At 37.6% G+C, this 27681-nt stretch overlaps 4 protein-coding genes and 1 long non-coding RNA gene across 8 annotated transcripts in view; 3 read left to right on the forward strand and 2 right to left on the reverse strand.

Moving 5' to 3' along the window:
* Positions 1–727: 727 nt before the first annotated feature.
* On the reverse strand, positions 728–2209 carry LOC6652998. Its single transcript, XM_002075229.4, has 2 exons — positions 1654–2209; positions 728–1587 (listed from the first exon to the last, which is right to left on the reverse strand). Exons 1-2 carry the CDS (start codon positions 2099–2101, stop codon positions 866–868), a joined length of 1170 nt encoding a protein of 389 aa, XP_002075265.2. The 5' UTR covers positions 2102–2209; the 3' UTR covers positions 728–865.
* Positions 2210–3963: 1754 nt separating this feature from the next.
* On the forward strand, positions 3964–8640 carry LOC6652999 (histidine--tRNA ligase). 2 transcript variants are annotated; one of them, XM_002075230.3, is made up of 5 exons: positions 3964–4179; positions 6124–6336; positions 6973–7401; positions 7468–8106; positions 8178–8640. In XM_002075230.3, exons 1-5 carry the CDS (start codon positions 4087–4089, stop codon positions 8382–8384), a joined length of 1581 nt encoding a protein of 526 aa, XP_002075266.1. In that variant the 5' UTR covers positions 3964–4086; the 3' UTR covers positions 8385–8640. The 2 variants fall into 2 exon arrangements, with proteins under 2 accessions (XP_002075266.1, XP_015031932.1); XM_015176446.2 differs by lacking the exon at positions 3964–4179 and adding an exon at positions 5828–6013.
* A 129-nt stretch (positions 8641–8769) lies between these two features.
* The window catches only part of LOC6653003 (paxillin-B), a 57560-nt gene continuing 38648 nt past the window's right edge, over positions 8770–27681 (forward strand). Inside the window, 1 exon segment of the mRNA XM_023181390.2 lies at positions 8770–9075. Within this exon segment, the coding sequence (XP_023037158.1) occupies positions 8860–9075 (216 nt within the window). The 5' untranslated portion in view covers positions 8770–8859.
* Positions 18748–19347, reverse strand: LOC124460536. Its single transcript, XM_047011559.1, has one exon. It carries the CDS (start codon positions 19324–19326, stop codon positions 18808–18810), a length of 519 nt encoding a protein of 172 aa, XP_046867515.1. The 5' UTR covers positions 19327–19347; the 3' UTR covers positions 18748–18807.
* Positions 20555–21113, forward strand: LOC124460537. Of its 3 annotated transcripts, none has more exons than XR_006954449.1 (3): positions 20555–20683; positions 20742–20886; positions 20943–21113. It is a non-coding gene; the product is annotated as an uncharacterized LOC124460537 (long non-coding RNA). The 3 variants fall into 3 exon arrangements; XR_006954451.1 differs by having other exon boundaries at positions 20610–20638; positions 20761–20886; XR_006954450.1 differs by having other exon boundaries at positions 20614–20638.

Genomic DNA, 27681 nt, shown 5'->3' on the forward strand with positions numbered 1-27681 from the left:
AAATTCCTTTCAGGCAAACTCGTTCTGCATTTAAGTATCCTTAAGAATCTTTGAAATATTAACTTAAAATTTATCAAAATATAACTTGCATACTTCAGGGATAGAGATGTTGAGTTAATTGCATATCGCAAGGCGCAATCCCATGTATATTTTATTCCAATACACACTTTGGGAATAAATTAAGATTACATTCATCGATATCATTTCAAGTCGAAGAATGTCTTCAATTATTTTTAATTTTTCGAATTCGAATACATGAATCAGATGATCCAAACAAACAAGAAGTTAATACCAACGAACCAACAATTGTTAGGGAAATAAAAAGCAAACGTTTTTTTCGAAGTACATATTCGAAAAAAAAAGATATCTGAAGAGTAATGGAAGCAACTCTATAGAGAATTGAGAAACGTGAGTTGCGGTACGAAAAAGAACGAGTTAGAAGGCGAAATAAGAAAAAAAGGATTAACATATACCACAGATGTATTAAAAGCATTAAGTTTTTTTGACCCAGTACTTTGTGGTGTGTAAGCAAAGCAAATACCAGGTGAACCGTGGAAATAAATGTGAAATAAACAAAGTATACTTTTAGGCAGGTGCATTCAGGCGTTAAGGTATTTCTGTTACACAAGTAACAGCGAGTAAAACTTTTCATCTAGTCGAATAATGTTTTTAACTATCCTCGAGACAAGGTGCTTTGAACTTAAGCATAAATAAAATTTGGTTCTGATGTACTTAAAATTTGATTTACTATTGCTTAAAACGAAAATGAAATACCTCACACATTCCATTATGGTTACTTTTCGATTTACATTGAAGCAAAAACAAAGGCAAAATGCAGAATGTGTGTGTGTGTGTGTGTGTGTGTCTATCGCTTACGTTCCGTGCCCGAAAGTATCGAGCGTGGAATGGGATTACGGGTGAAGTGTGTTAATTGACGCTTCGATACATCTGGATGTGGAGCGCCAAAAGCGTCATCATTGATTGCACCAGGATCACCAGCGGCACCAGAATCTCCATTTGGTGTTGCAGCATTGCGTTCAAAACTGGGCAACGGGGCCTTCTTCTCGTGGGCCAATTCAGTGAATTGCAACTTGCGCCTGTGCTGGGGCGAAATCTTTTTGCAGTGACACATTTGGTGAATGTGCAAAGTCCGTTCTAGCTCGAATTTGCGATCACAAAATTTGCATTGATTGCTACAGGTCAGGGTCGTGGTGCTATCCTTTGAACGTTTTTTCGCAAAGCGTATTTTGAAATCGTCATCATGAGTACGACGATGGGCCGCAAGAAGGCTTCTAATGTTGAATTTGGCAGCACACAGATTGCAGTTGTACAGTGGCTGAGGAATCGGAGCTGGTTCTTGCTCTTTGACTTGGCCATGCACATATGAACTCAGGGGCTTGCTATTTAAACGATGGAGACCATAGGTATTTCCACCTTTTGACATCAAACACATTTCTTCGTATTCGGCTTCCCGGATAATATCATGCATACGTCGAGATATATTCAATTCAGATGGTGTCAGATCAAGATCCTCTAAAGGGTCACGTGGAGTGAGGCCATTACGTCTTGGTGATTCTATTTTAAGTACTAAAAATACACGCAAACACATTACACTGATTGAAGCTATGAAGTTTCTCCCTTTGTCCCCCTTACCATTGTGTCCACCAGTTACTCGAGATGGCTTCTCCGTGGCATTCTGTGGAGGATATGCGGTTTGCCAGCACTTCTTTACCGCTTGCTTTCCTTTATGGGCGTATTCAGCTGCAGCATTAGCACCTGGAACCTTGCGACTCGCTTCTCTGTTCTGGGCGCCACCACCAGCAGTTGCTAGCGGTTCACCGGCACCACCACGTGAGGTACGTGCACGTACATTGCGCGACGGACCGGCCATATGATTTGCTTCCGATAGATACATCAATTTACGTTCCACAGCTCTGCGCGACTTTTCGACATCGTCTTCCACAGAGTTTTCACGATGATTTTGCTGCATTTCCACAGTGATCCGCTCATTGTGACGTGTGTGTTGTGGCTGTGTACTTCGTTTCGGTTTGCCATGCACCTGTCTCTGAGCCTGGTGTTTGATTCGACCGCCTAAATTCATTTTAAGTGTCTGCGTGAGAATTATTATTATATATATAAAAACTTGTAATTATTACGATTACGATGTTGATGTTAGGTTAGTTGAAGCAAAACTAGACATCAATACGAACGAAACTTGTAAACAGATTGTATTTGTTTGGAAGCAAAAGTCATGGCCCATGATGATGAATAAAAAAACTTTAAACTATATGAAACTCAACCTAGAAGGTTGTAAGAGATTTATGTATTCTAAAAGTTTAAAAGAAACTTTATGAAGATTTTTTGTGGTCTAGCTAAAGCTTATAGGGGAGTCCCAGAAATCGCTCAAAGCCTAAATCCACCTGCCCAGAAGTATGCTATACATTTCAAGGGTAATACCAGGCAAACTCAGAAATACACGGTATAGCGTTCTGTGATGAATGTATATGTGAATAAAATATATATGTACATATAACGTTTTGCATGCGGATTCAGTTGAAAGCCAGATCTGGCTAGAAAACAGCTGAAATGACATCAGTGTTTGTACGATGTTCGACTTCAAGGTTGCATGCATCGACTCTATTGTCGGAGTTCTCCATTGTCGGAGTTCGACTCCTTTACCTGATGTTGGTACTATTTTTCCCGATTTTCACTCTTTTGTTCGAAGTTGGGGACTCTTTTGCATGAACTGCACTCTTTTGTTGCATGTTGGATGCTATTATCGAGCAACCACTGATGTCATTTCAGTTCTAGCCAGATCTGGCTGTTTTGGAAATGAGATTGCGGAAAAAATTTGAAAACAGCGGGCGGCGGGAATTCTAGCTTTTTTAGCAAATTGAAATATCTATTTTTTTAATTTTACTTTCTTCTCAATTTGGTGATTTGTTTCTATCGCATTTGACGATGATTTTGAGAAAGAAATCAAAGCATTGAGCATAAAATCCTTAATAGAAAAAAATCTAAGAGAATGCTGCACGGGTTTTGTAGTGGAGCCAGGGTTTGAAAACTGTCAACCGTTTTGCTGTGAGCTGTAGCTTCTGCTTCGAAAACTATGAACAGTCGAAGCAAAAGCAACAGCAAAAAACCGAAATCAGAAAATCTGACAGCAAAAGCAGCAGCTGGTCAAACAGTTGAAGCAAAGGTAAATATTTAATTATTTTTATTTAATTGTTATAAATACAATTTTGTCAATTTTAGATTGCCGGACAACTTTAATATATAAAACAGATTGATGCTTTTTTGAAAATACAAAACAAAAGCATCACTCCGATCCTGGAGTATTTTAGTACTCCCAATATTGACCAAATTGAACGTAAGTACTATAAAGTAAGGCAGGTACAATGGGAAAATGTCGACGACACGGTTAAGTTCTGGAATAAAGTACTAAAATACCGGGATTCTGGCGGAAACTGCAGATTTCATGAATTGGCTTTAGTTGCTCGAATGCCAAAGTGGAGAGGGTTCTTAGCCAAGTGAGTTTTGTTAAATCCAAAATCCGAAATAGGATTAGCGTTGATACGTTAAACGCTATATTAAGCATAAGGTTTATATTTATATATGTATTTTTAAATTAGAAATTAACTTATCTAAAATTTTAGGTATGGGCTGGACCGAGAAAACAAATGGTGTTTTGATTTATTATACGAGCCATAAGGAAGATATTGAAAATCTGGTAAAAAATTCAATATTTAAAAATCTTCTTCTTTTCGACTTTTTTCCCCGGAGATTCAGCGTTTTTTAGCTGTTTTCTTGAGTCGATTCAGCTGTTTTGGCCTAACAAAAAATGACATCACTGCGAGCAACATGTTCCTTGCAATTCGATATATCGACATCGCAAAATTCCCATCGATTTATCGCACTCCATCGGTTCCATCGATAATATCGATGGTGCCATCGATGGTTTTCCCACCTCTAGTTGAGTAATTTAATTCGTCGAGTTGAAATAAAGTAGAACTTACTCTTCGTACTATAGTTTTTCTCGTGTCTTCTTGTTGAGTGCTCTGCCTGCCAGGTGACTTCAAATCAGTGATGAGTGGTACGCGTGAAGAGATTTTGGATCAAATTAAAGTGCAGGGCGATTTAGTGCGTCAATTAAAGGCAGCCAAGGAGCCAAAGGAGAAGGTCAGTTTCTTGTTCCGATTTATATCTGTTTCAAGTGACATTTTGCATGGCCACCATAACTGTAATTTGTGTAAAAGAGCTTTTTGCCAATCCCCTCCAACGCTTTTCACCCATGAATGTGTATGTGTGTGTGTGTGAGTGTGTGTACCTTGTAGCCCTGTTGCATAGTGGCAATTTAGTTTCTATATTTCATCATACTTGCCACATGGCCATAATCATTACTAAGAGTTATTGGCAACTTTTTGTTGTTTGCCGTAATTAGATTGCAAGTATACATACATACAAAGTGCGCACATATACTTTCACATTTGTTTGTTGTTGTTGCTTTTCTTGGTTGTTGCTGGTGCGTTCCACTCTCAAATTGTTTCAATTGTCAGTAAATCACGCAGTAACAGAGAGCGATAGCGCGGGTGAGCGAGAGAGTGAGAGGATAACTATTGTTGTTGCTGTTTCCAATTGTATTTGCCCCCTTTTTTTATTTTTTGGTCATCATTGTTGTATTGTGTGCATGACCGACTGACGGCTCGAACCTGGCCCTGGCAGCACATGGTGGTTAACAGAAACCGGCTAGACCACAATTGCATTGTGCCAACAAACAGATGATTATAATCATCCTACATACATACACATAAGAAAAGAAGTCGACAAAAGGCAACTAAAAAAAAAAACGTGTTCACAAGTTGTTGCTGTTGCTCTGGTTCAATTTCAATTTTAACTGCCTTTCCCTCAAATGCCAAGATCAGCTGTTGCTATACCGCCACCAGCCTGCCAACTTGTTTTAATCTGATGTCAATAAAAAGGAATGCATGAGGCAATCAGCGGCATTTCAGGGATTCCCTAGCCACGCAAAGAATAGCCGACCTTTAAATACCCTACACCCGAAAAGGAGAAAGTTGTAGAGCTCCACTGAGATGCCATGTGTCTAGAATTTCATATTATTAATTGGATCTGATTATAAATTGCACTATAAACAAAAGGAAGGTTATGTAAAATGAACCAATACACTACACTTGGGCAACATAAAAGATTGATACAATTGAAATATTATAATAAATAATCTATAATTCTAATTTTAATAATTAAAATTTAAAATCAATTACACATTTGCATGGAACTAGGGATCACATTTGAAAATTGCTAAACAAAATTTTGCAGCAAATTTTTAAGTTAAACGCGTTACAAATTAATTTCTTTGATTTGCTTTTGCGCTGATGATTCAGTTTTCGATATTGCAAGTGAATAAAAAAGTGCTAAAAAGTGTTTAATAAATCCAAAAAATAAAACAAGTTTGAAATGCAAATAAAAAAGGAAATAAAAATGAAACTTGGCAAGTCAACGGACGTTTTAGCCTGCTGGCGGTCAATGGGAACGCAAAATAATTACATATTGGGTTTATAATTTCACACACACACACACACACATACAGACATACATGTTTCGTTTCGCCATTAAATTAACTAACAAAAACACAAAAAAAAAAAAAGAAATTGCAACATTAATTAGTTTCATAATTGTTGTTGTTGTTTATTAGGTTGAAAAAAGTTAAAAAGAATTTCAAAAAAAACACAAAAAGCCAAAAGAAAGTTGTTGCAAGGAAAAAAAAGAAACAAAAACCAAAAAAGAAAACAGAGAGAAAAATATCTCAATTATTTAAAAAATTTCAATGTTGCGTTCAGTATTTGGCCGCCAGTGGCGCTGTAGTGCTACGTTTCAGTGGTGTGCAATGTTCCAGCCCTCTGGCGGCGAAGTTGGTAAAACCGGGATTTCAGCAGCAACAACAACAACAAGAACAAGCCAAGCACATGAACAACAACAACAACAAGAAATCCATAAGGTTAGCATCTAAGTGACATTTACCAATTGCGAACAAAAATGTTTTAATAATGCCATATTTCCCCACTTTCTTCTTTTCTCTCTATCTCTCTATTCCACGCCATTTTACAGATAGATGAGGAAGTCTCTCGTCTATTGGCTCTGAAAGCCAAATTGGGTGGCGATGCACCGGTTAATCAAAAATTCACGCTGAAAACACCAAAAGGCACACGTGATTATGCGCCACAGCAGATGACCCTGCGGCAAGGTGTCCTCGACAAGATTGTACAGGTGTTTAAGCGTCACGGTGGCGAAGCTATCGATACGCCCGTCTTTGAACTCAAGGTAAGCGATCCCCCATTTGTAGAGATGAAAGTTCAGTGCTGGGAAGTAGAGACTAAAGTGCCCCTCCACTGAGAGGAAAGTTCAGTGTTGGGAAGTAGCGAATTGTGCAGACTCTATATTTAGTGATTATGGGATCTAAATGATATTAAGTAGATAAGTGTGTGTCAAATTTTAGATGAGAGTTTAAATTTTGGAAAAAGAAGGAGATAGGCAATACAATGCTGGAAAATACATTCTAAAGCGTTTAATACATAGACTGATCTTATTATAGCTTTCAATTTTGTCATATTTAACCCCCAACTTCATGTATAATTCCAATATCAGTCACTCGAGGCATAGGCAGACCATTTGACCTAATACCAACAGAAAGAAAAGAAAACGTTTAAAGCCGCTGATCTTTTCCATGCAGATGTAGTTGCCTGAAGGTCGTGTCGACATCAAAATCAAAGCTTCAGATTTAGCCTCATTCAGCTATGGGTATATAAAAGTCCGATTTCAAAGAATCGGGACATAAGCTCAAAATTGTTACATCTGTTAATAGAGTTTAAAAAATGCAACACCCATTTATAGGAATAGTTTATTTAAAGTGTGATTTAATAATAAATATCATTTTCCTTTTCTTTCACCTTTTCGTAGGAAGTGCTGACCGGAAAATACGGTGAAGACTCGAAGCTTATATACGATCTTAAAGATCAGGGCGGCGAAATATTATCAATGCGCTATGATCTAACTGTACCATTGGCCCGCTATTTAGCCATGAATAAGATATCAAGCATAAAACGTTATCACATAGCCAAAGTGTATAGACGCGATAATCCTGCCATGACACGTGGACGTTATCGTGAGTTCTACCAATGTGATTTTGACATTGCCGGCACTTATGACCCGATGATTGCCGATGCGGAATGTGTGAAAATCGTAGCCGAAATTCTAGACACACTCGATTTGGGCGAATATGTGATTAAACTAAATCATCGTCAGCTGTTGGATGGCATGTTTGAGGCTTGCGGCGTGCCAGCGGATAACTTCCGTGCTATATGCTCGGCCGTCGATAAGTTGGATAAGGTAAAAACTCAATAGAAAAACACATAAAATAGCAATAGTTATGGGTTTTCCATTATACCTTTTCAGTCACCATGGGAGGACGTGCGTAAGGAGATGGTTGATGAAAAGGGCCTAGATGGAGCTACAGCAGATAAAATTGGCGAATATGTGCGGCTGAGTGGGGGCACAGAGCTGGTTGAGAAACTTTTGGCCGATCCCAAACTGAAGGCTGTGCCCAATGCCGTCAAAGGTCTCGAAGGCATGCAATTACTTCTCAAATATTGTTCTCTCTTGGGCCTGGAGAAGGCAATCAGTTTCGATTTGAGTTTGGCCAGAGGTTTGGACTATTACACCGGAGTGATCTATGAATGTGTGCTAAAGACAGAGCCGCCATTAAGCCTACCAGCAACTCCGATTAAGACATCCGCTCAAAATGGCGGCGACCAGCAGGATCAACAGGGTGGCGGAGGGATTGTTGGCTCCGTAGCCGGTGGCGGGCGCTACGATAACTTGGTCGGAATGTTTGATCCACGTGGCAAGGCTGTACCCTGTGTGGGCGTGTCGATTGGCGTAGAGCGTATATTCTCGGTGCTAGAGGCCAAATTCGCGGCAAGCAAGGTGAAATTGCGTACCAATGATGTCGAGGTCTACGTGGCATCGGCCCACAAAGGCTTGCACGAGCAGCGCTTGCGTGTCCTCAATCAGCTGTGGCAGGCAGGCGTTAAAGTAAGTTTGCTATTAAGTGATATACATACACAGAACTGATCTTATGTGTCTGCCTCACTCTGCTTCAACAGGCTGAACACTCGTATAAACTTAATCCAAAACTCTTGGCCCAGCTGCAGCATTGTGAGGAGAATCAAATTCCCTTGGCCATCATACTGGGAGATGCAGAATTGTCGCAAGGCGTGGTTAAGCTGCGCGAGGTAGTGACGCGGCAAGAGGCCAGCGTCAAATTGGATGACCTGGCCGAGGAGATAATTAAACGTAGACCAAAGGACTAATTGCGGAACTTGTGTGTGGTCAAACCAGCTGCTGCTCCTCCTCGCTACATTTGGATATTACAACATATACACACATAATGTGTTCCTTTTTTTTTTTTGTTTTTTGCCTTGATATATGTATGTGTCCGTGCTATTATTATTAAACATAAACAGAACTGTAGAAGAATAAGTTTATAGACAACTTGTACCAAAACTGGAGACTAAAAAGAGAATTAATAAATATTGCATTAAACGCATTCGCATTTAAAAAAGAAAACCAAACAACCTAAACTTTATTCTAACTTATTTCATGTACTACATATACATCTTGTCGTTGTGCCTACACACTTGAAATTCGTTGTCGATCCGATTTAAGCATACTAATTGTGATGATATTTTCTTTCAGCAGCCTCTAGACAGCAGCCGCCCACATCGACTCGAATTTAAGAAACTGGCTGCTGCGAGTCAACAGTAAGAATATAAGTGTTCCGAAAAAATGCCGGAAACCCTACCCGCCACGGCTACAATGAGTGCCTCCAGCATTGATTGTACTGTGGCGGTACTGAAGGTACCCACACCCACTATGCAAATGCCTCAGGTGTATAATCTGCAGAGCTTGGGCCTCATTATGGAGCCAAACAACATAAATATCGAACTGAATCCAGCGGCTGCTCCGGCAAGCTCAACGATAACCACATCAACTGGTTTCAAGGTAAGTCGATCATTGCGACATATCAAACAAAAACACTTCAGAAACATTTAAAATTACAAAATACAGGCCGACATGATTTTTGGTGACATTCATTTGAGAGGTGCCCTTTAACTAATTGCGTATCCGATTTTTGCCAATCACATACAGATTTTGTAAAATCAGGGGATGTGTGGTTGGTAAACAGACACCCGAAAGTATACTATAGAAAGTGAAAGATATTTTTTTTTTACATTTTTAACAGATTTTAGAATATCCTGTTCAAGAAAAATATCCCTTGTTTGCAAACATTACTAATAAACAATGTGTTAGATGCAAGAGATTCCAATCACTCTTAAAAATTAATAAACGAAAAATTCTTCGACTCCCTCTAGCATACTTTTCGGGATCAAATTTTACTCACTTTATAACCATAGTTTGATATTTTGTAAATTGCTTTTAAAGTATACCTAATATATTGTTTCTATAATACATATTACGTTTTTATTATGCAATCAAAAATTGCAAATTCGGTCACTTTGAATAATTTCAACCCATTTGCTTCGGAAGTATAGGGTCGTGATCAGCATCCACCGATTGCTAAGGACACCTTAAAAATGTCGACCTGTGTAACTTGCGTTTTCAGTGACAAAATCAAGGTCGAGAAGGGCCTTCAAAACAAAATGTCTCGAGATTGGAGATCGCTTTCTCAATGTCCCATGTGGTACTTGATTAGCCTGAAGCTGCTGCAGTTCAAAAGCATGACTGCAGAAAAAGGACAGCGTATTTCTTTATATAAATCTAAATCTGTCTCATCTAGTTTTATCTCAATCTATAATAGTATCGCAACACTATAAGTTATACAATTCTTGAATTGAATTTCTGAAATTTCTTTCTTCATTTCTGATTCTTTGGGATATGCTTGGCTTTGGTTCTTCGTAGACATGAGGATTCATTGTTAGAAACTTGAAATCTGCCAAGATTTTAGGTTAGTAGACAAAGGTAGTATTAGTGTAGTGAATCAAAAACTAATTAATTCCTCACCAAAACTGGGCTTCCATAGGGAAGAGTGTACAGAAATTAGTCCAGAACCCAAAGTCGTAGTGGCGAAGATTTATTCATTCAAAAAGATTCTTCCAGGGAAGCGTATTTCCCATGTGTTATAAGATCATCCAAGTCTGTAACATTTAGACGATTTCATATAGTTATATCCGTTCGTCCGTCCGTCTGGACCAACGCAAACTCCTCCTTGACCTTTGTATATACTGCACAGATTTTATATTTCGGAATCAGCCGGATCGGACCACTATATCATAAAGCCTCATAAAAATGGCAAAGTCACGAACAGTTTTTTATCTCAATAACTTCGTTATTTTCTGAGCTATTGTCGTGAAATTTAATATTGGTGAGTGAATAGGGATTCCAGAGAGAGGGAGACTAACCCAATCTTCATTCGTTGAATTCAAAATATGAACTTTTATTTACAAAAGTACAGAGTATATATAGGACTATCTTAGGCTCTAGGAGGTAACAATTGTTCTTAGGAGATCTTATTCCAGTACGACTCACACCCACGTATTTGGGGGTTGATAAATTATTATTATTTTGGGCACTGTGATCGTTCGGGTTAGTTTAGAATTACAAGTGTTAACAGTGACTTTTATGGATAATTTCGTTACATTTGACGCGATTGGTTTAAAAAAAAAATTTGTCAGTTTTATTTATCTGTTAATGACTGTGCCAAATTTGATCAAGATCGAGCGATATATATACCTTATAGCTCCCCTAGGAAAGATCGCTGGTAAACGGTGACTTTGATCAATAACTTCTGTATTTCCTTTGACGGCTATGGGTAGGGAAAGAGTAACAAAAAACTTGCAACGGTATACAAACATTGACGCGGTCGAACTTGGCCCCGTCCCTCTGGTTAAAATTATTTTGAGTACGAAATTATACAACGATGGATACCAACGAAATAAAGCTTCTCAGTTATTCTCAGATTTCGTGACTCCAAGGAACTTCTGTGATATCTTTCTTTTATTTTTCGCATTCAGTGTCTTCTGATTTGTTGATTGGGCACTTATCAGGGGATTCATATCATCCACGTCGTGTAGGAATCTATTCTCCAAATGCCGCTTTGTCCGATCAACACTTAAAAGACACCTTAGCCTAGGGATTTAATAGAATTAAGATGTGACTTTTCCATTAAATCGACCAAACTCGAACCAAAGTTGTATTCGTAACTGCTTAATGACTTTTCAGTCGTTTCAGTTTTGAAGATCTTTTCTTAAACCTTGAGATCCTTCTTCCATTTGACGCACAATCTTAATTCCTTGAGACTTTGGGGTAAAAAAATTTCTCTATCGGAACTTCACACCATAGATCGACTTTGTAATTAAGCCCAACAAGGCAATCAAAATCTATTATAAGGAAAGTTGTTTAGCTTTCATGCCAGCAAGCAAATGTGTTCTCCTCCTCAGCAACAATGTTTTTTTACGAACAAAGGGAGTAAGAGCCGGGCAACTACCAGGAGTATAAATTCCATCCCTTTGGGAACTATTCGATATAGTGGTCCGAGCCGGCCGAGATACACAACGCCTGCAACGCCGTTCCATCTACGATATCGGACGGACAAAGCTATGCAATATTAATATACCTGTACCTCGGTTTGCAAATCATGTAAATCGATCAACTAATTTTATATAAAAAAACCCGTGTAAAGAGAAACAGATTGTAAAAAAGACGTAACAAACATACCTTAACTCAAAACATACCTTCATACAGGTAATAAGACATTATTGTGCTTCTTATATTTAGTTTATAAAATTTAAGTTCACGAATTAAAATTCCTCTTATAAAGCGGTTTCCTAGTTTCCTAGTACAAGTTACTTATGCTTCAGCCTAATTGTTTAGAGTTAAATGGTATATTAAATGTATTTTCCGACCAATCTGTGCATGTCCGTCTGTCCGTAAGAACACCAAGATCTGAGAGACTACATATAAGAGCTAGAGGCACCAAATTTGGTATGTAGACTCGTGTAGTATGTACAGTGATCGGGTTTATTTATTTTATTATTTAATTTTTGCCACGCCCACTTCGGCCCCCATAATTTAGAAAAACCGATTACCTCTCGCAATTTTGATTATCAACATTAAATTCAGCATACTAATTAAAATCGGATCAGCAACATCTAAAATATACGTATAAACGTGTGTTACTAGGCGGTCCAAAAGGGCAGAGCAAGATGTCATATAGTATTAATAGTGTTAATATTAATATTAATTCTAAAAGGTATTACCAGTTTGGAAAAAAGTGAATATTATCCGAATCCGCGTAAAGCGAGTAACAGGTGATGTATACCCTTTTCCCAAGGGTATAAATAGCAACTCTGATTCTATAATGTGAATGATTCTGTGATCATCTTTAGATGAATCGGACTCATATATACTCATTTATAGTTCCCGAATGCGTTTGTTTTTCTCTATTAAGTTTTTAAGGTAATTTCATTTAATTTTTGTTATTCTACTCGTTTCTTATTTACTTTCTCTCCCCCGCTTCTACTTGAACATTTTGTGTGTCTCTCTCATTTTCCGCTAACGCATTATGTAATTAAATTATGCATAACGGAGAAAAATGTCAAACGGTCCAGGACTACGTTTTTACACTCGAATTGAGTTAACCTCTCCTCCTGCTCCTGTTGCTCCTGTTCTCACTGTTCCTCGCTGTGTTTCAGTTTCTGTTTCCAGCTTCTGTGGTCGACGCATTTTTCATGCTTCAGTGCGTGCAATTTGTTTGACGGGTGTTCCTAGGGGTTGTGCGGGGCAAACGAGGTGTGGGGTTGTTTTTTTTTTTTTTTGTTGCTTTGTTTTGTTTCACTTTTTTTACCCCTGCCCCTCGTAGGATGCCTCATTCAAATGACCTTACCCAGGATGCGGCATTTCTCTGATTCTGACAGCATGAAAATGGTATGATGATACCCACATGCAAATGTAACTAGAGCGAGAGAGAGAGAAAGAGTGAAAACGAGATGGAGCAATGGAGTCAGAGAGTCGAGAGATGTCAGGCTAATGCAGTTTCAATATATAAATTTTCATTTAATTTTGACGATTGTCCAACATTTTGCTGTTGTCTTTTGTCGCTGACATGTCACTGCCAATGGATGACGACGACGACGATGATGATGATGATGATTATAATGGGTAAAAAGCGTCGCACAGTGGGTGATTTTGGTATTTTTTTTTTAATATATCTCTAATAACTTAGTCCTTCTGATCGTTGTGATGAAAAATCTGTAGAAAGACTGAACTCCTGGAATGTCCAACATCCTGTCGATGTTCACAAAAATCACTTGCTACACTTTTTTGATCGAAATCCTGGTAGAATTCCAAAGAGGCATTTTATAATAATATTACGTCCAAAATAGGAAAAGTTATCGATCAAAAAAGCGACTTTGTACTTAATTTAGATCGAATAAATCTTAAATTATTTAAATTGTAAATTATTTTATAGACTTCATCATTCCACAAAAGGATTTTGAAATTTATGAAACTTTTCTGGCAAAGTGTTTTTTAACTTCTTATATTTGTTTTGATATTGGTCCAAAATTTTAGCATTCAAGTGGGGTTACTTAAATCATTGAATGATTTGAATACCATTCAAAGTGTTAGAAAATAGTATATTAATATACCCATATAGCGTATGAACATTCATAATAGAAAATGAGATATTAATCGTAAACAAAAATTTGCTTCGAATTCACACGTACACCGAGTTCAAGAAGAATGGCGAATACGAATAAGTATGAATATGTAATTTTCATAAGCTATGAGTTATTCCAAACGTAGCGGCATCAACTTAGTACTTCTCGTTTAGCGTTTTCCTTTTAAAACTATCACACTTTGGTATAGTCCTACTCATATGGGATTCTTTAGTTGAGTTTTTCAAATTGTATTTTTCCAAAGATATTCGAATGTATTCATTTGGTCGCCACATAGAATACATTCATGCAGAACAATCTATTGCGGCCTTGGTTGGTCTTTTTGTAAGTCCCCTTAATGACCTTAAAAGTGACCTAGAATACAGTTGCTCAATGCTGGCTATAAGTTACCAATCTATAATTCGATCTCAATTTCAATGTATAACATTAATTACTTCGACACATTTGTAGATCATACATTAACCCACTGTATGGATTCGATTCGATGGTGGTGGTTTGGTTTGGTTTCCTTTACCGTGGTGTGGGGTGAGCTCGGCAGCGATTTTTGGGTTTCACTTTGCCAGGGTGCAGAGCACTTCAGCTTGTTTGTCAGCACCAGCACCACCAGTGAATGGAGGGAGGGCTCTCGCACTCGCACTACTGGCTTTGATATCATTCAATGCTTCTAATTTACGGATTAATGAAGGCGCAAGTTTACATATTGAAATTTGCTCTCTCGCTCGCTCGTTCGTTTATTCGGTTTACTACCCATCCCGTCGATCGTGGGAAGCGATTAGTGGCCATGACCGTGGCCAGGGCATGAGTTTTGGGGCAGCGCGCAGGCACGGCATGACATTTGTTCCCTTTTTAATTTTTCCTCCTCTTCCTTCGTTCATTTTATCCATCATTATTTCAAATGGCATTGATGGATTGCCACATAAATTTGTGATTTGCTAAGCTTGATTTTCCTAACCAAAGTTAATTTGTATGAATATTCATTTATACAAGCAAGTATGCATGTGTTTGTAACACCGTAAACACTCTGCGTATGTGTGTGTGTGTGTGTGCCGAAGGGTTGCATGCAAGATTTGAGGTTGACTTCGAATATATTTTGTTGTCCTAGGTTTTTACCAATTTCAAGCATAAGTTACGGCTTTAAAAGGCCGTTTCTAAGTTTCATAATTATCCAATGTTTTAGAAATATGTTGTTTTTACAAGCCTTGCTTACTAAATATATATATATACATATATATATATACTTTTTATTCACCGACCGATTTGGCTTAGAAAACTTTTTCCCAAATCCCACTACACGGATTTTTCTAATTGTTTTATTTAACCAAAGAACTCTAAAAAAAAACCTTTAAGAACTTTCGAAAAATGGTAATTTCTTGGGATTGTTTCTTTGCTGGAGACCTAAATCACATTTTCGAGAAATGTTAGAGAAAGTGCTGTTTGCCACTTCGCTTACAGAGAGAAAGAACCACGAAATATAATGAATGAAAAGTCAATGCGAAGTGTTACTCGAAATCCCTTGAGAGCGCATACTGAACCTTCTATTAATAAACATCGATTCTTATCCAAGAGCTAAGCTTCAATTTTCCAATTCACAGTTCGGCGCCTTTTCATCAAATGTCACATTCTGGTTGTCACTCTCTCTCTCTCTCTCTCTCTGTCTCTCTGTGGATTTCAAACTTAATAATATTAATAATAATAATAACGATGAAGATCAAATGGTTTTTTTTTCATTCTTCTTTTTTTGACAATCCGATTGAAAGTCATAAATACTTTATAGGTGAGATGGTATCTAGCTAGCTCCATAAGAGAGAGAACATTCCACATGGCAAGGACACGCGCCAGCAGTTGCTTATCTCGGGTGACCAAGCCGAGTGAGCCACGTGCCCTTGTCCTGGTCCGTTGTCCTTGCTCAGAATTGCCATAGTTTTTGTGGCACGTATGTATGAGCGGCAAATTTGCGTGCGTTTTAATGACTTTTTCTCCACAACCATTTCGCTCTCAGGTCTCAGTTTCGGGCAATGCACTTAATTCGATTATGAGGATAAGAGACTGGCAGAAAGAGAGAGAGAGAGAGTGAGAAGGAGAGCAGAGACTTTGCTTTCAGAGGGTTGGATTTCGCAAAATGTAATTGAAATGAAACTAACTGCACATTTCCCAGGCATTCCATGGACATATGTATCTATGTTTGTGACTCCTGCGTGTGTGTGTGTGTGTGTGCGTCCAAGTCTAACTAATGTGGGTGTTAACGGTGTGTTAAGTGATTTTACCATTTGTTCATCGAACAATTGGCTAACGATAAAAATAACGCACGTTTCTCACATATTTCAAAATGGCAATCTAAAATTTTTGCCGATTTCCGTTTTAAACTGCAAAAAAAAAGGGCAGGGGCCAAAAAATGAGATTAAAAAGAAACGTATCGTTTTACACAAATTCCTGGGAATGCTAGCGAAACCCGAGAAATCGATTAGATGGTCCTCCTCAATGGATTGCTCTGAGAGGTTCCCCCCAGTTACGGGTTCGCTGGCCCTTCTTAACATACACATTTATTATAATTTGCATAAGAAATTGCCAACCAATTAAACTTCTTCTCCTTCCTCTTCGATCCACTTCACCTGACTCTTGCACATTTTCGGCATATTTTCGCACGCTGTTGTTATTGTCAATTATTATCATTGCCTCGCTTCTTGTCAACACATATAGCCACAAATTCATTTACATTTCTACTTGAGAGGGCGGGTCCATCAGTAAGTCACTAAGCATGTCGCCGCAAAGGTCATTTACCCTCAACTAGGAAGTGACAGTGAATCCATCAATTCAACAAATCGCAACCATTTGGGGTCAGGAAGAGGCTGAAAAGTATCTGAAGTTTCAGATTCGACCACTAGAATGAAACCATCTCACAAGAACTAGTACCTTTTCAAAGAACCTCGTCTAAACAAATATTATACGTAGGACTAAATTTACCAAAAATGTCTTCGAATTCAAAAATCACTAAAACCGCCCCATCCGTCTTAAGTCACATGTAAGGCATTCCTTTTCGAACAATTTATTTCAAGAAATACTTAATTCATAAAAAATTAACCGTATTTAGATTACTCTTTTTGTGACAGTTTCCTTTATTTTTGAGATATTTGGGGGTTGTTCCATAATAAAGATCTGTATAAATACATTCGAATCTTCGCTTACTCTGAGTCATGTTCAATGATTACTTATTATTTAGATACAAATTTTCAGTTTTTCGACTGTTGATTACTAGTTCTTGAGATACGGGTACCATCTTTTATTTATTGCTTGCTCAGAAACAATACTGCAGAAGAATTGAAATCTCTACGTTTTAATTTTTCGGCTTTGATGCCATTTTGCACCTCTAATTTATATTGAGAACCTAGTTGGAAATTAGTAATTACTAATTTGTTGTAAATTGTTGGAAAATTCAACCAAAACAGCAAATAAATGAGTACTTGAAATACACTCACAGTACTCCAAGTTTATAAGTTGATTGTTTTTACAAAAATGACCTTGATAAGTCTATTTCGAGTCCTTATGTTGGCTTAAAAATGATTTTTTTTATACCCGATTGAAAGAAGACTGAAAAATAAGTCTTCTATGAAAGTGGATTAAACTAGACTATAAAAAACTTTTATATTGATTCAAAAATGAGTTTTTATAGCCAAAAAATCGGACTATGAAAGAAGTCGTATATTATTGAAACTCAACAATGAGTCGAAGCTTTTCAAATGAAGGGGTCTTAACGCATTAAGAAGAGTCACCACTAGAATTCTATTTTTTCCCAAACTAATTCATGAATATTTTAGTCAACAAGAAGAATTTAAAAAGTGGGTACTTATTTGATTTATTCATATCTCATATTCGGTCGAGCATATGTTATTGCTCAATTCTTTTCAGCTTTAAGCCTTATTCATTCGATTACTTTTTAAACACACCTCGTATCATACATGTTTGTATGTATGTATTGAGGTAATACATACACACATATTTAATAATATGCAAACGAGTTAACCAATCGAGTTGAGGAGACTTCTGTTTCGCAATTGCAGTATCCTTTTTGAGGCATGTACTGGATGCATGTGCAACCCGGTGGGCAAGAATATCAAATTTCAATGCTTAATTTATGGCCTGTGACTTGCTGTTGCACTTTAAAGTGAAAACTTTTCCTCCTCCCCTTTCTCTCTTTCTCTTTTCTTTTCTTTTTTCCTTGATAAATGATACTGCGACGCCTACGCGTGCGTTCAAGGGTTGAGACGTTGTTGTTGTGGCTGCCGCATTTTGCGGTATGCCGCAACGCCGATCAAACGCGATAAACGTTCTTTCACTGTATGTGTGTGTGTGTGTGTGTGTGTGTGTGTGTGAGAGAGGGGTGCTGCTGGTCCTGACTGTGATACGGCTACGTGGCTGCGGTTGACTCTGCAAACGGTTGCAAGTCAAAATTAATTAGAATTTTCAACAAGAAAGGCATTAGAGACGAGTGAGCGACTCAACGACTTTGGATATACTCTTTCTTACAGTTTAGTTTAGACTCTTTGGTGGGCCACATTGACAATCTTAACAATCAATTAGGCACAAATCTCGTCCATGGTCAAAGTGTACGTCCATATGGCATATTTCTGGCTCCATGGCCGATGAATAGGGTATATAAAAAGGTAGCTCTAAATTGAAATCAGTACAAAACAAAACACAAAAAACGAAAAACACAGTAAAAAACGATCATTAATCATCGGTCCAAAAGGGTTGACACGCTTGACAGTGCCCAAAACACAAAAACAGAAAGCGAAAAAAAAGTAATGCGCAATGGCAACAAAAAGCGTGAAAGAAGGAAACAAAAAGGTGCACCACCAGGCTACGGGCTACAGAGCACTGGGTTGGGTACTGGGGTACTGGGTGGTGGCTTAACTTGACCGGGCTGAGCACACAATAAACCAAGGTTACCCCTTCATCCGAGAAACCAGATTCAGCCAAAAGCCACATTTAATGTCTATTTATTAATGTTGGTATATGAAGAGCAGAGTACTTAAAATTGAACCTAGTTACTGGGCGGTGGCGAAGATGATGCTGATGATGGCGATGACGACAGGGATTCCTCCTGTGACTCCTCTTGTGACGACCCTTGTTCAGCTTCGTCAGCCGATGATGATGATGAGTCCAGCAAACTTTCCATGAATTCCACACTACGACTGTTGATCAATTCCCGTATCTCCTCGCCCTTGTTATGGTTCAACTGATCCTGAACCAATTTGGCTATGGCATAGTTGGTGACCTCTGGATTGCCCATTAGGTTGTGACGCAAGACTTTATAGCGTCGACGCTGACGACGCTGCTTATTGGTATCTTTGTTGTCTTCGACTAATAACTGAATGGCTTGCTCTACATTGTTCTTGGTTTTGGCCAAAGAGAAACGAGCTTGCTGTTCGGTATAGCCCATTGCGGTGACAACGTTTACCAAGTTTTCGGTGTCCTCCATTGCATCTAAATAGTCGTGTTTGTGTCCAACAAAAAAAGGCGCGTTAAGCATAAGCCACTTAACAGCTGAGTCTGAGTCCATATGTTCTTTCAACTGCTGGAATAAACTTTATCACACCTATCGATATTAAACACATATCGATAAACAAAAACTTATCACACCGTTCTAAAAACAGTGTAAACATCTAAAAATCAGATGCTCAAGCTAACTTTGGCCCATTTCGACTTTTCGGTGTGGAAGTTAAACTTGTATGACTTTTTTCATTTTGCAAACAATTATTGGACATATTGTAGTTTGTCTATATGACAGCTACAGTGAGTGTCACTGAAAACGTATCACGAAATCGAAACGAAACGAAATCATCATGCAAAGCTTCCAATATTTAATCAAAAGGTTGTAAATGAAGCCAGACCTCCTTTAACGAAGTAGCTGATGAAACGTTGATAAAATACAAAAGGATGTCAGTGACCTAATAATAAGGCGAATTCGAAACTATTTTTGTGAAGATCTGGGACTATTTGTTTTATATACATGTTGTTTATTGACAATTGAAGTATCATTGGTAAAATTTTTAATTATATATATATATATTTCGATCCGTGGCAGCGCATCTGCGGAAGCTCTATGAAAAACCAGAGGGCCGGGGCTTTCTTCGACCGCGTCAAAGTTTGTACTATATACCCTTGCAAGTTTTTTGTTACTCTCTTCATACCTATACAATCTTAGCATTGAAAATAACAAAGTTATTGATCAAAGTCAGTGTTTTCCAGCGATCGTTCCTATAGGAGTTTTGTGGTATAGTCGCCCGATCTTGATGAAATTTAGCACAGTCATTAACAGATAAATAAAACTAACAAATCTTTAATCTGAAAGCAATCGCGTCAAAAGTAACGAAGTTATTGAGCAAAAACACTGTTCGTGACTTTGCCGTTGGTATGGGAGCTATATGCTACAGTGGTCCGATCCGGCTGAATTCGAGATAAACAACCTGTGTATATACAAGCCTACATGCAAAAATTTCAGCTCTGTAGCTCTAATGGTCAAGGAGGAGTTAGCGTCGATCCAGACGGACGGACGGGCGGACATGGATTTTTGAACTCGTGTGGTCGTTCTGATCAAGAACATATATAGGTAGATGCTTCTTTCTATGCCTTGTACACTTGTGACAAAAATCAATATACCCTTTTTGCAAGCGTATCGAAATCGATAAGAAAAATAAGTTATGTTCAATTGAAAATAAAAGTAGGCCTTGTGATTCTTCTGTCATTTTCGTTTTTAAGACCCTAGATCCGATTCGGATTCATTTCAGTAGCAAAGCTGAAAATGAAATAAATAAAACAACAAAATTAAAAAGTTAAAAAAAAAAATCAAAATCAAAATTAAAAATTTCCTGGTAAGTGAGAACAATAGATGAAGGGAATAGAAATGATTTCAATTAGTAAGTATAATATAATACGAAGTTCTTCATCTTCTAAAATTCAAATTCGATCATCCAGTGACTTCATTAAATTCTAGACAGCCAACGTTCCAGAAATCCTAAAAAATGCCAAACAAATCTTCCAGCAGATTGCAAAAGTCCTTAGCACATTCCAAGGACGAAACGACTAAAACAATGAACCTGTTCTCTGGGAGTATGTTCACGTAAGTGGGCCGCTGTCCATTTAAATCAATCGGTTCTATTTCAATTTTGCATTCAGATTTTGCGCGCCGTGGTCTAGACTTAATGATGTAGCCTCCCCATACCACATGCTACTAGATCCAAGAGGATAGCTCAATGACGGAAGATTTACTTCTTTCGAGCGACACAGTGAATCTGACACCTGGTTATCGACTAATGGAACCGCGTTATCCTCAGACTCAAGAGAGGACATTATATTTCCCCTGAATCGCGTCATCTTTTGATTTGTTTTCTTCTCTTTGAACGACTTCGTTGTCCTAAGGATTCTAACTTTTCGCAATATTTGACAATACATGGCGCCAGTACGTAAATCTTCAAAAGATTTTAGATCATCCTCCAATATAGTTGATATCCAAGCGATTAACCTTCATACCGACATTACATTCCATTTGCCAGGATATACATTTTTCACCTAAATCGCGTAAAGCTTCAGTTTTTGATTAGATTTGTCCTCTTTGAACGACTTCATTGTGCCCTAAGGATTCTAACTTTTCGCGACTTTACAAATACTCGAAAGATTTACTTATAAAATATATATATTTGTTTTTTACTAATGAAAAATGTATAGAATTTTTAGCTAATATGAAAATTACATTTTTCATTAGTAAAAAACAAATATATATTTTTTAAGTAAATCTTTCGAGTATTTGTAAAGTCGCGAAAAGTTAGAATCCTTAGGGCACAATGAAGTCGTTCAAAGAGGACAAATCTAATCAAAAACTGAAGCTTTACGCGATTAAGGTGAAAAATGTATATCCTGGCAAATGGAATGTAATGTCGGTATGAAGGTTAATCGCTTGGATATCAACTATATTGGAGGATGATCTAAAATCTTTTGAAGATTTACGTACTGGCGCCATGTATTGTCAAATATTGCGAAAAGTTAGAATCCTTAGGACAACGAAGTCGTTCAAAGAGAAGAAAACAAATCAAAAGATGACGCGATTCAGGGGAAATCTATATGTGTTGAATATTACTTGTAATTTTCATATTCGCTAAAAATTCTATACAAGTAATATTCAACCTACTGAATAGTGTACAATGTATACTGTACGATGCTAATGCTGCCATTATAGCAAGACACAATCAGCTTAATTTGTTTGTTGTTGCCTAGACCAGCAACTTCTGTTATAAGATCTGACTCGACCAACATTACATCTGAAGCAAACATCTCCAATGTTCCCGGCTGAATTTTAAGCTCTGACTTAAGCTCAAATAGGGTAGGTGAGATCGGCAGCTTCATAACCATAAAACATCGCGAAGTGATAAGACTCTAACTAGGTGCTTTGCAAACTCCTCACTGGATTCGAGAACCTGTCTCAACCTTGATTCCAAAAAAACTCACTGCTTGATCCAGAGGAGAGCTCAGTCCCAGAAGACTGTCGCACGACTGTGATTCAATTGAGAAAGGATATTTGGCCCCACAACTTGATATTGAACGGAAGTTACTGTAACCCGAAGAGATCCTGTTTGAATCTTAATTCTATTGCAGTTTAAAAAAAAAATTAAATAAAGTGAAAAATACAGAAGTATAAAATTGAAATGGGAACAATTAGTTTGCATTAGTTAGCAGGTATAATATAGAAGTTTCCTTTCGTTTTCCCCCGATCCGCTTGAATTCGACATATACAAGCCCTGCAGTATATAGAAGCTCACGTGCGAAAAGCTCTGTAAGGAGTACGCGTCGACACAGACGGTCGGACGGACATTCTCGTCTCGTCGTGCTGATCAAGAATATTTGTATATACTTTATATGGTCGGAGATGCTTCCTTCTTTTTGTAAGGTTTAAAAAGGCGGGCCTACCTAATATTTAAACCGTCGTAACTTACATTAGTTTAAAAACCTTTTGAAAAAACTATATCTATTTCAAGTTTAGATGTTTTTTTCAAGCGCCGTATCCGTAATTGTCAATTTTAAAAGAAATAACTGAAACACTGGAATCGGTTTCAAGATATTATTCCATCTCTATTGTGAAAACATCTGTTCTTTTGATTTGAACATCCATTAAATTCAAATCGGGCCGCATTACTTGTGGCAGGAAATTGGAGAAATCGAACGGCTACTTAAACTTTCTTACGCTGCCACTGAACAACTAGAATGAGATCAATAACTCTTGAAGATTTTTTGACAAAACGGTGGCAATTTAAATCGAAGACAATAAGAAACCAAAAGGCCGAGGCTAACTTCAGCCGCGCCAAAGTTTTCATACCCTTGTAAGTAATTTGGTTACGCCTCTCTTACCTACCGCAAATAAGGCGGTATGGAGCAATAATATTTTTAACCGACAAATATTATTTTTTGTGACAATCGCGTCAAAAGTAAGGAAGTTATTGATAAAAGTCACTGTTTTCGACCGATTGTTACTATGAGAGATAAATGATATAGCCCGATCCTGATCAAATTCCGGCACTTGTTTTTATACCATACACCCATAGGGTGAAATGGTATATTAAAGTCGCCAAAATATATGTTACAGTCAGAAGGAACCTTTTCCGACCCCATAAAGTATATATATTCTTGACCAGCATCAACAGCCGAGTCGATCTAGCTTTTTCCGTCTGTCCGTATGAACACCTAGATCTCGGAGACTCTAAAAGCTAGAGCCACCAAATTTGGTGTGTAGACTCCTGTAGTATGTAAAGTGATCAAGTTTATTTCAAATATTTGCCACAAATATTTGGCCGTTGGGTGGTGGCGGCGCTAGGGTGCTCGTACGCTGAGCGAAATACTAAGATGTTCTTGTAAAAAGCATGTGAAAATGCATTCGTTTAAAATGAAATAGTTGCTTTACTGGTGTATGGTATACCTAAGTCGGCGAGACGACTTACTTACTTCTTTTATCAACTGATCAAAAAGAACAAACTATATAGAGAGCCCAAAAAGATTTGGCATCCTTCAAATTTTGAACTTTGTGAACCCAAAATACAATAGCGTTAAGATGTAGGATCGGCTTGTTCTCTCTTGTCATATAAGTTAACTTAAGTACCCTTGATTCATGTTCACTCATTGCAAGAGAAAACTGTATTTTACTATTTGGTATACATATGTATGTATGTACCTTATAATAATATGGGATCAATGCCCATTATGAGGGGCGATTCATTAGTTTTCAGTGAGTGCTGAAGCTATGGGGGCATGCTTAGTTTTTGGGCTTTTGTTTTGTTTGTTTCGGTTACTTGTAATGATTTTACCGACACAGTAATAAGTTAACACACAATATGGGTCTTTCTCTGCTATATTTATGCGTTCTACAATTTTAAATAATCACCCCATTGGGAAATTTCGAAAGCAAAGCCAACAAACCCCTTTCGTTTCGCTTTCTCTATCCCTCTCCCTCTTATACTTCGTGCATCTCTATCGCACACATATAGAATTGGGCATTTTTATGTGTTATTTACACTGATTTATTGCCATTTTCTTCTTTGCCTTTTTGGTCAGAAACTGGGCTCTCCTTTTTGTTTATAAGCAGCAAGGGACAAGGACAAACAAGTGGCCCGTAAAAAACTTTTCGTACGGGTGGCCGTTGGACTCGACCCATACCCATACCCTCATCTATCACAATTTCTTTTTCGGCTTTTTCTTACAGTTTTCACTTGTGATACTCTCACAGAGAATGTTGTAATTACTCTAAAAAGTTGGTGATGATGAACTGGACAACTCATTTAGACCCCATTACGAAAATATGTCATATATCTCCAAGCGGTATCCTAGGATAGAAGCATAAGTTGGGATAGGCTTCTAAAGAAAAATCTGTGAGAGTATTTAAAATTCGAGGCGTCAAAGACAAACATCCAGAGTGTTATTTCATTTTGTGTTTTTTTTTTTGTTTTTTTGGTTTGGATTTGGGTCTTAAAAACGCATTATTGTTGCTTTTCTTCTTCTTTTCTGGTTGTTGCTTTGTTGTGGGTAATTGAAGTTTTTAGTTTTCATTAGCCGGACAGGAATCCGTTCATAGGCGGCGACAAGGGACAAAGCCTGACAAGAGGACAAAGTAAAATAAATTACATATTATGAAATTAACCCATTAACAATGCGATGTGAAGGGAAGTGGAAAATTCTTAAAAAAAAAAAAAAAGAAAGAAAAAGAAATGCCACTTCGAGAACAAAATTTAGTCCCAAAGTCCCGATGTTTTGGAGCGATTTCAAATACTTCCTATAACTAATTCATTATTCAGCACAACTCAGTATGAAATGTTTTATATGAATTGTTAGAATATTTCAGGATATTTAGCGTTTAAATGATAATTTTCCTTAATTACAATGCCCCCAATTCATTTCTCAAAAGCCATTCGATATTATTAAATGTGGGGAATGAGCAGTTTTTCTACCTTTCATCATAGCTCTTGTCAGAAGATTAAGATAGAGTTTTTAGTGCATTCAAAAGACGAAAAAATCGAACGAATATATTCTAAATGTAATTTGGTCCAAAAGCCTTTTGATTCATCTGGACTTAATACTAAAATTGATAAAGTATATTACACAGAACAATTGATCTTCGTGTAATCGATTTTCAATCAATCAAACTCTCAAATCGGACAACTAAATTTTTTTAAACAGCATATCAAAATATGAAATTGGGAATTAAACATGTAAAATTGCATTTATTTTAAGTCTGGCTAAATTGAAGAGTATTTTAACAAGAGATTTTCGTACCCATGCTTGAGAGCTTGCACTGCTAGTTCGATTCGTTCATTCTTTCATACATATTTTGTTCTCCAAAAAGTATGCTATGTATGCAATTTACAAGTTTACTACCATTACGTACACACACATGTACATACATATGTACATACATTGTAGATGATTAATTACCAACGATTATTGCTGGATGTTTAATGCCTAGTATTTTACACCTCCCTGAACTTTTGGAAATCAATCAATTTAAGCCTGGACAAAAACGAAGACTTAATAGTTAATTTAGAGTCCGTTCCCCTGAAGTTTTAGAAAAGTCTTTATCAAATCGAACGAGAATCCTTGCTGACGTGAGACAAATAGTGATTCCTACGCAGTGACTCGGCAGTTGTTAACCACAACAGGAGCGCATAGGTCGGGGAAAATTCAAGTATTCGAAATGCACATTGAACGTTTTATGGGTTTTTTTTTCTTATCAACGATATTATTTACCGAAAAGCTTAATGGTGTCCTGCAGCAGTAGTAGCAGCTGCGGCCTTTGCTTGATCTTCTGGCCCAATTAATAGAATGGCAAAATGGATTTTTGTTTTGCGTACAGAAGAGAGAAGCATTTGCATACACAAGCACACACACACACAGAGAGACAGGCACACATACACACATAGACGAGACGAGCCGAAACAAAACGAAACGAGACCAGAACAGAACAGAAGCAGAGACAATTAGGCAATTATTTGCGTAAAGGATCAAGCCCAAAACAAAAAGCAAGCCTTACTGGTCCATGTGCGAGGTATTCTTAATTGGTTATCGAGGGATATGTGTGAATTGTTTTCTTTTTCCATCATATGGGTCCAGAATCTCCAATGGCTTGGTTGCGAAGTCATCTGTTAACCCTCGTATGTGCACATTCCATTCCGTTTCGTTTCCTTTTTAATTGAACATGAGCATTTAGCCTGCAATTTCTTTTTGTTTCGATGGCTGAAAATGTTAACGGTAATCTATAAGAACGGTACACACTCACACTCGTGCCCACACCCACGCAACTACACATATATATTACGTCGTACATATAACGGTATCTCTCTCTCTCTGGCTATGGCAAGCCACACGCCACGTGTTTTTTTTTTTTTTTGCGCACTTGAGTAGAATTAATTTTAAATGCCCGCGTCTCCTGCACGCGTCTAAGTGATTAAAGTGGGAGAGAGAGAGAAAGAGAGAAAGTGCGCGGGTGAGGGAGGCAGTGAAGGGAGATAGATATATGAAGAAAACGAGGGCGGCAAATCCTCCGACTCATCCACCCACTCGCATGTTTAATTATAATTAAAAAAGCATCCACAATTCCTTCAACCTGGTTCCATACACATTAAAATGGTTAATTGAGTGCTTAGTGTTCTGTTGTTGTGTCCATGCCAAGGCAGCATCAATTCGTATCCGCATCCGCATTCTCATTTTCATCCACTCCATAATATTAATTATTTTAATTGAAATGTTCATTATTTTACATCTAATTTAGCGCCTGAAGTAGAAGAAGCGTGTGCCGAAAACAGTTGCTTCATATACCGCTGCTCCCCGCCACCAACCCCCCCAAACAGAAATCATAGCTCCATTGGCCCTTGTCCTCTGATCACATGAGTTATCCAGTAAGCATTTGCACATTGGTTCGCAAATGATTAGAAAGTGCACTAAATATTAATATAGAAAGAGACAAAGATCTTAGGCATAGTTAACCATTAGTTATAAAGTAAATTAGTTTAGTTTAGATTAGTTTTGAATACGATTTCTTCAATACGTCAATTGCATATCGCATTGAATATGAACTTAATTAGTTACATCTGCAACTGTTAGAAACAATGTGTACATATTGATATATAAATATAATTTAGGTAAAATTTAACCATAACTAATTGTCAGATTGCGGATTTGACTTGATTCAGTTTCCACTGTGCTGCTGCTCTAGTGCTTATGGCATTGCTTAGGATATTTATTTATTTTCATTTTCCTTTCTGTTGGGGGTTGATGTGTTGCATTGTGGCGGGGTTAGCGGGGTTTATTATAAATTTTTAATTGGCTTTTTATGTATGGCTGCTACTCTCTGGCTTTGAGCGGCCCAAAAGAAAGCAGAGCA

Source organism: Drosophila willistoni (assembly GCF_018902025.1).
Source record: "Drosophila willistoni isolate 14030-0811.24 chromosome XL unlocalized genomic scaffold, UCI_dwil_1.1 Seg142, whole genome shotgun sequence".
Lineage (NCBI taxonomy): Eukaryota > Metazoa > Arthropoda > Insecta > Diptera > Drosophilidae > Drosophila > Drosophila willistoni.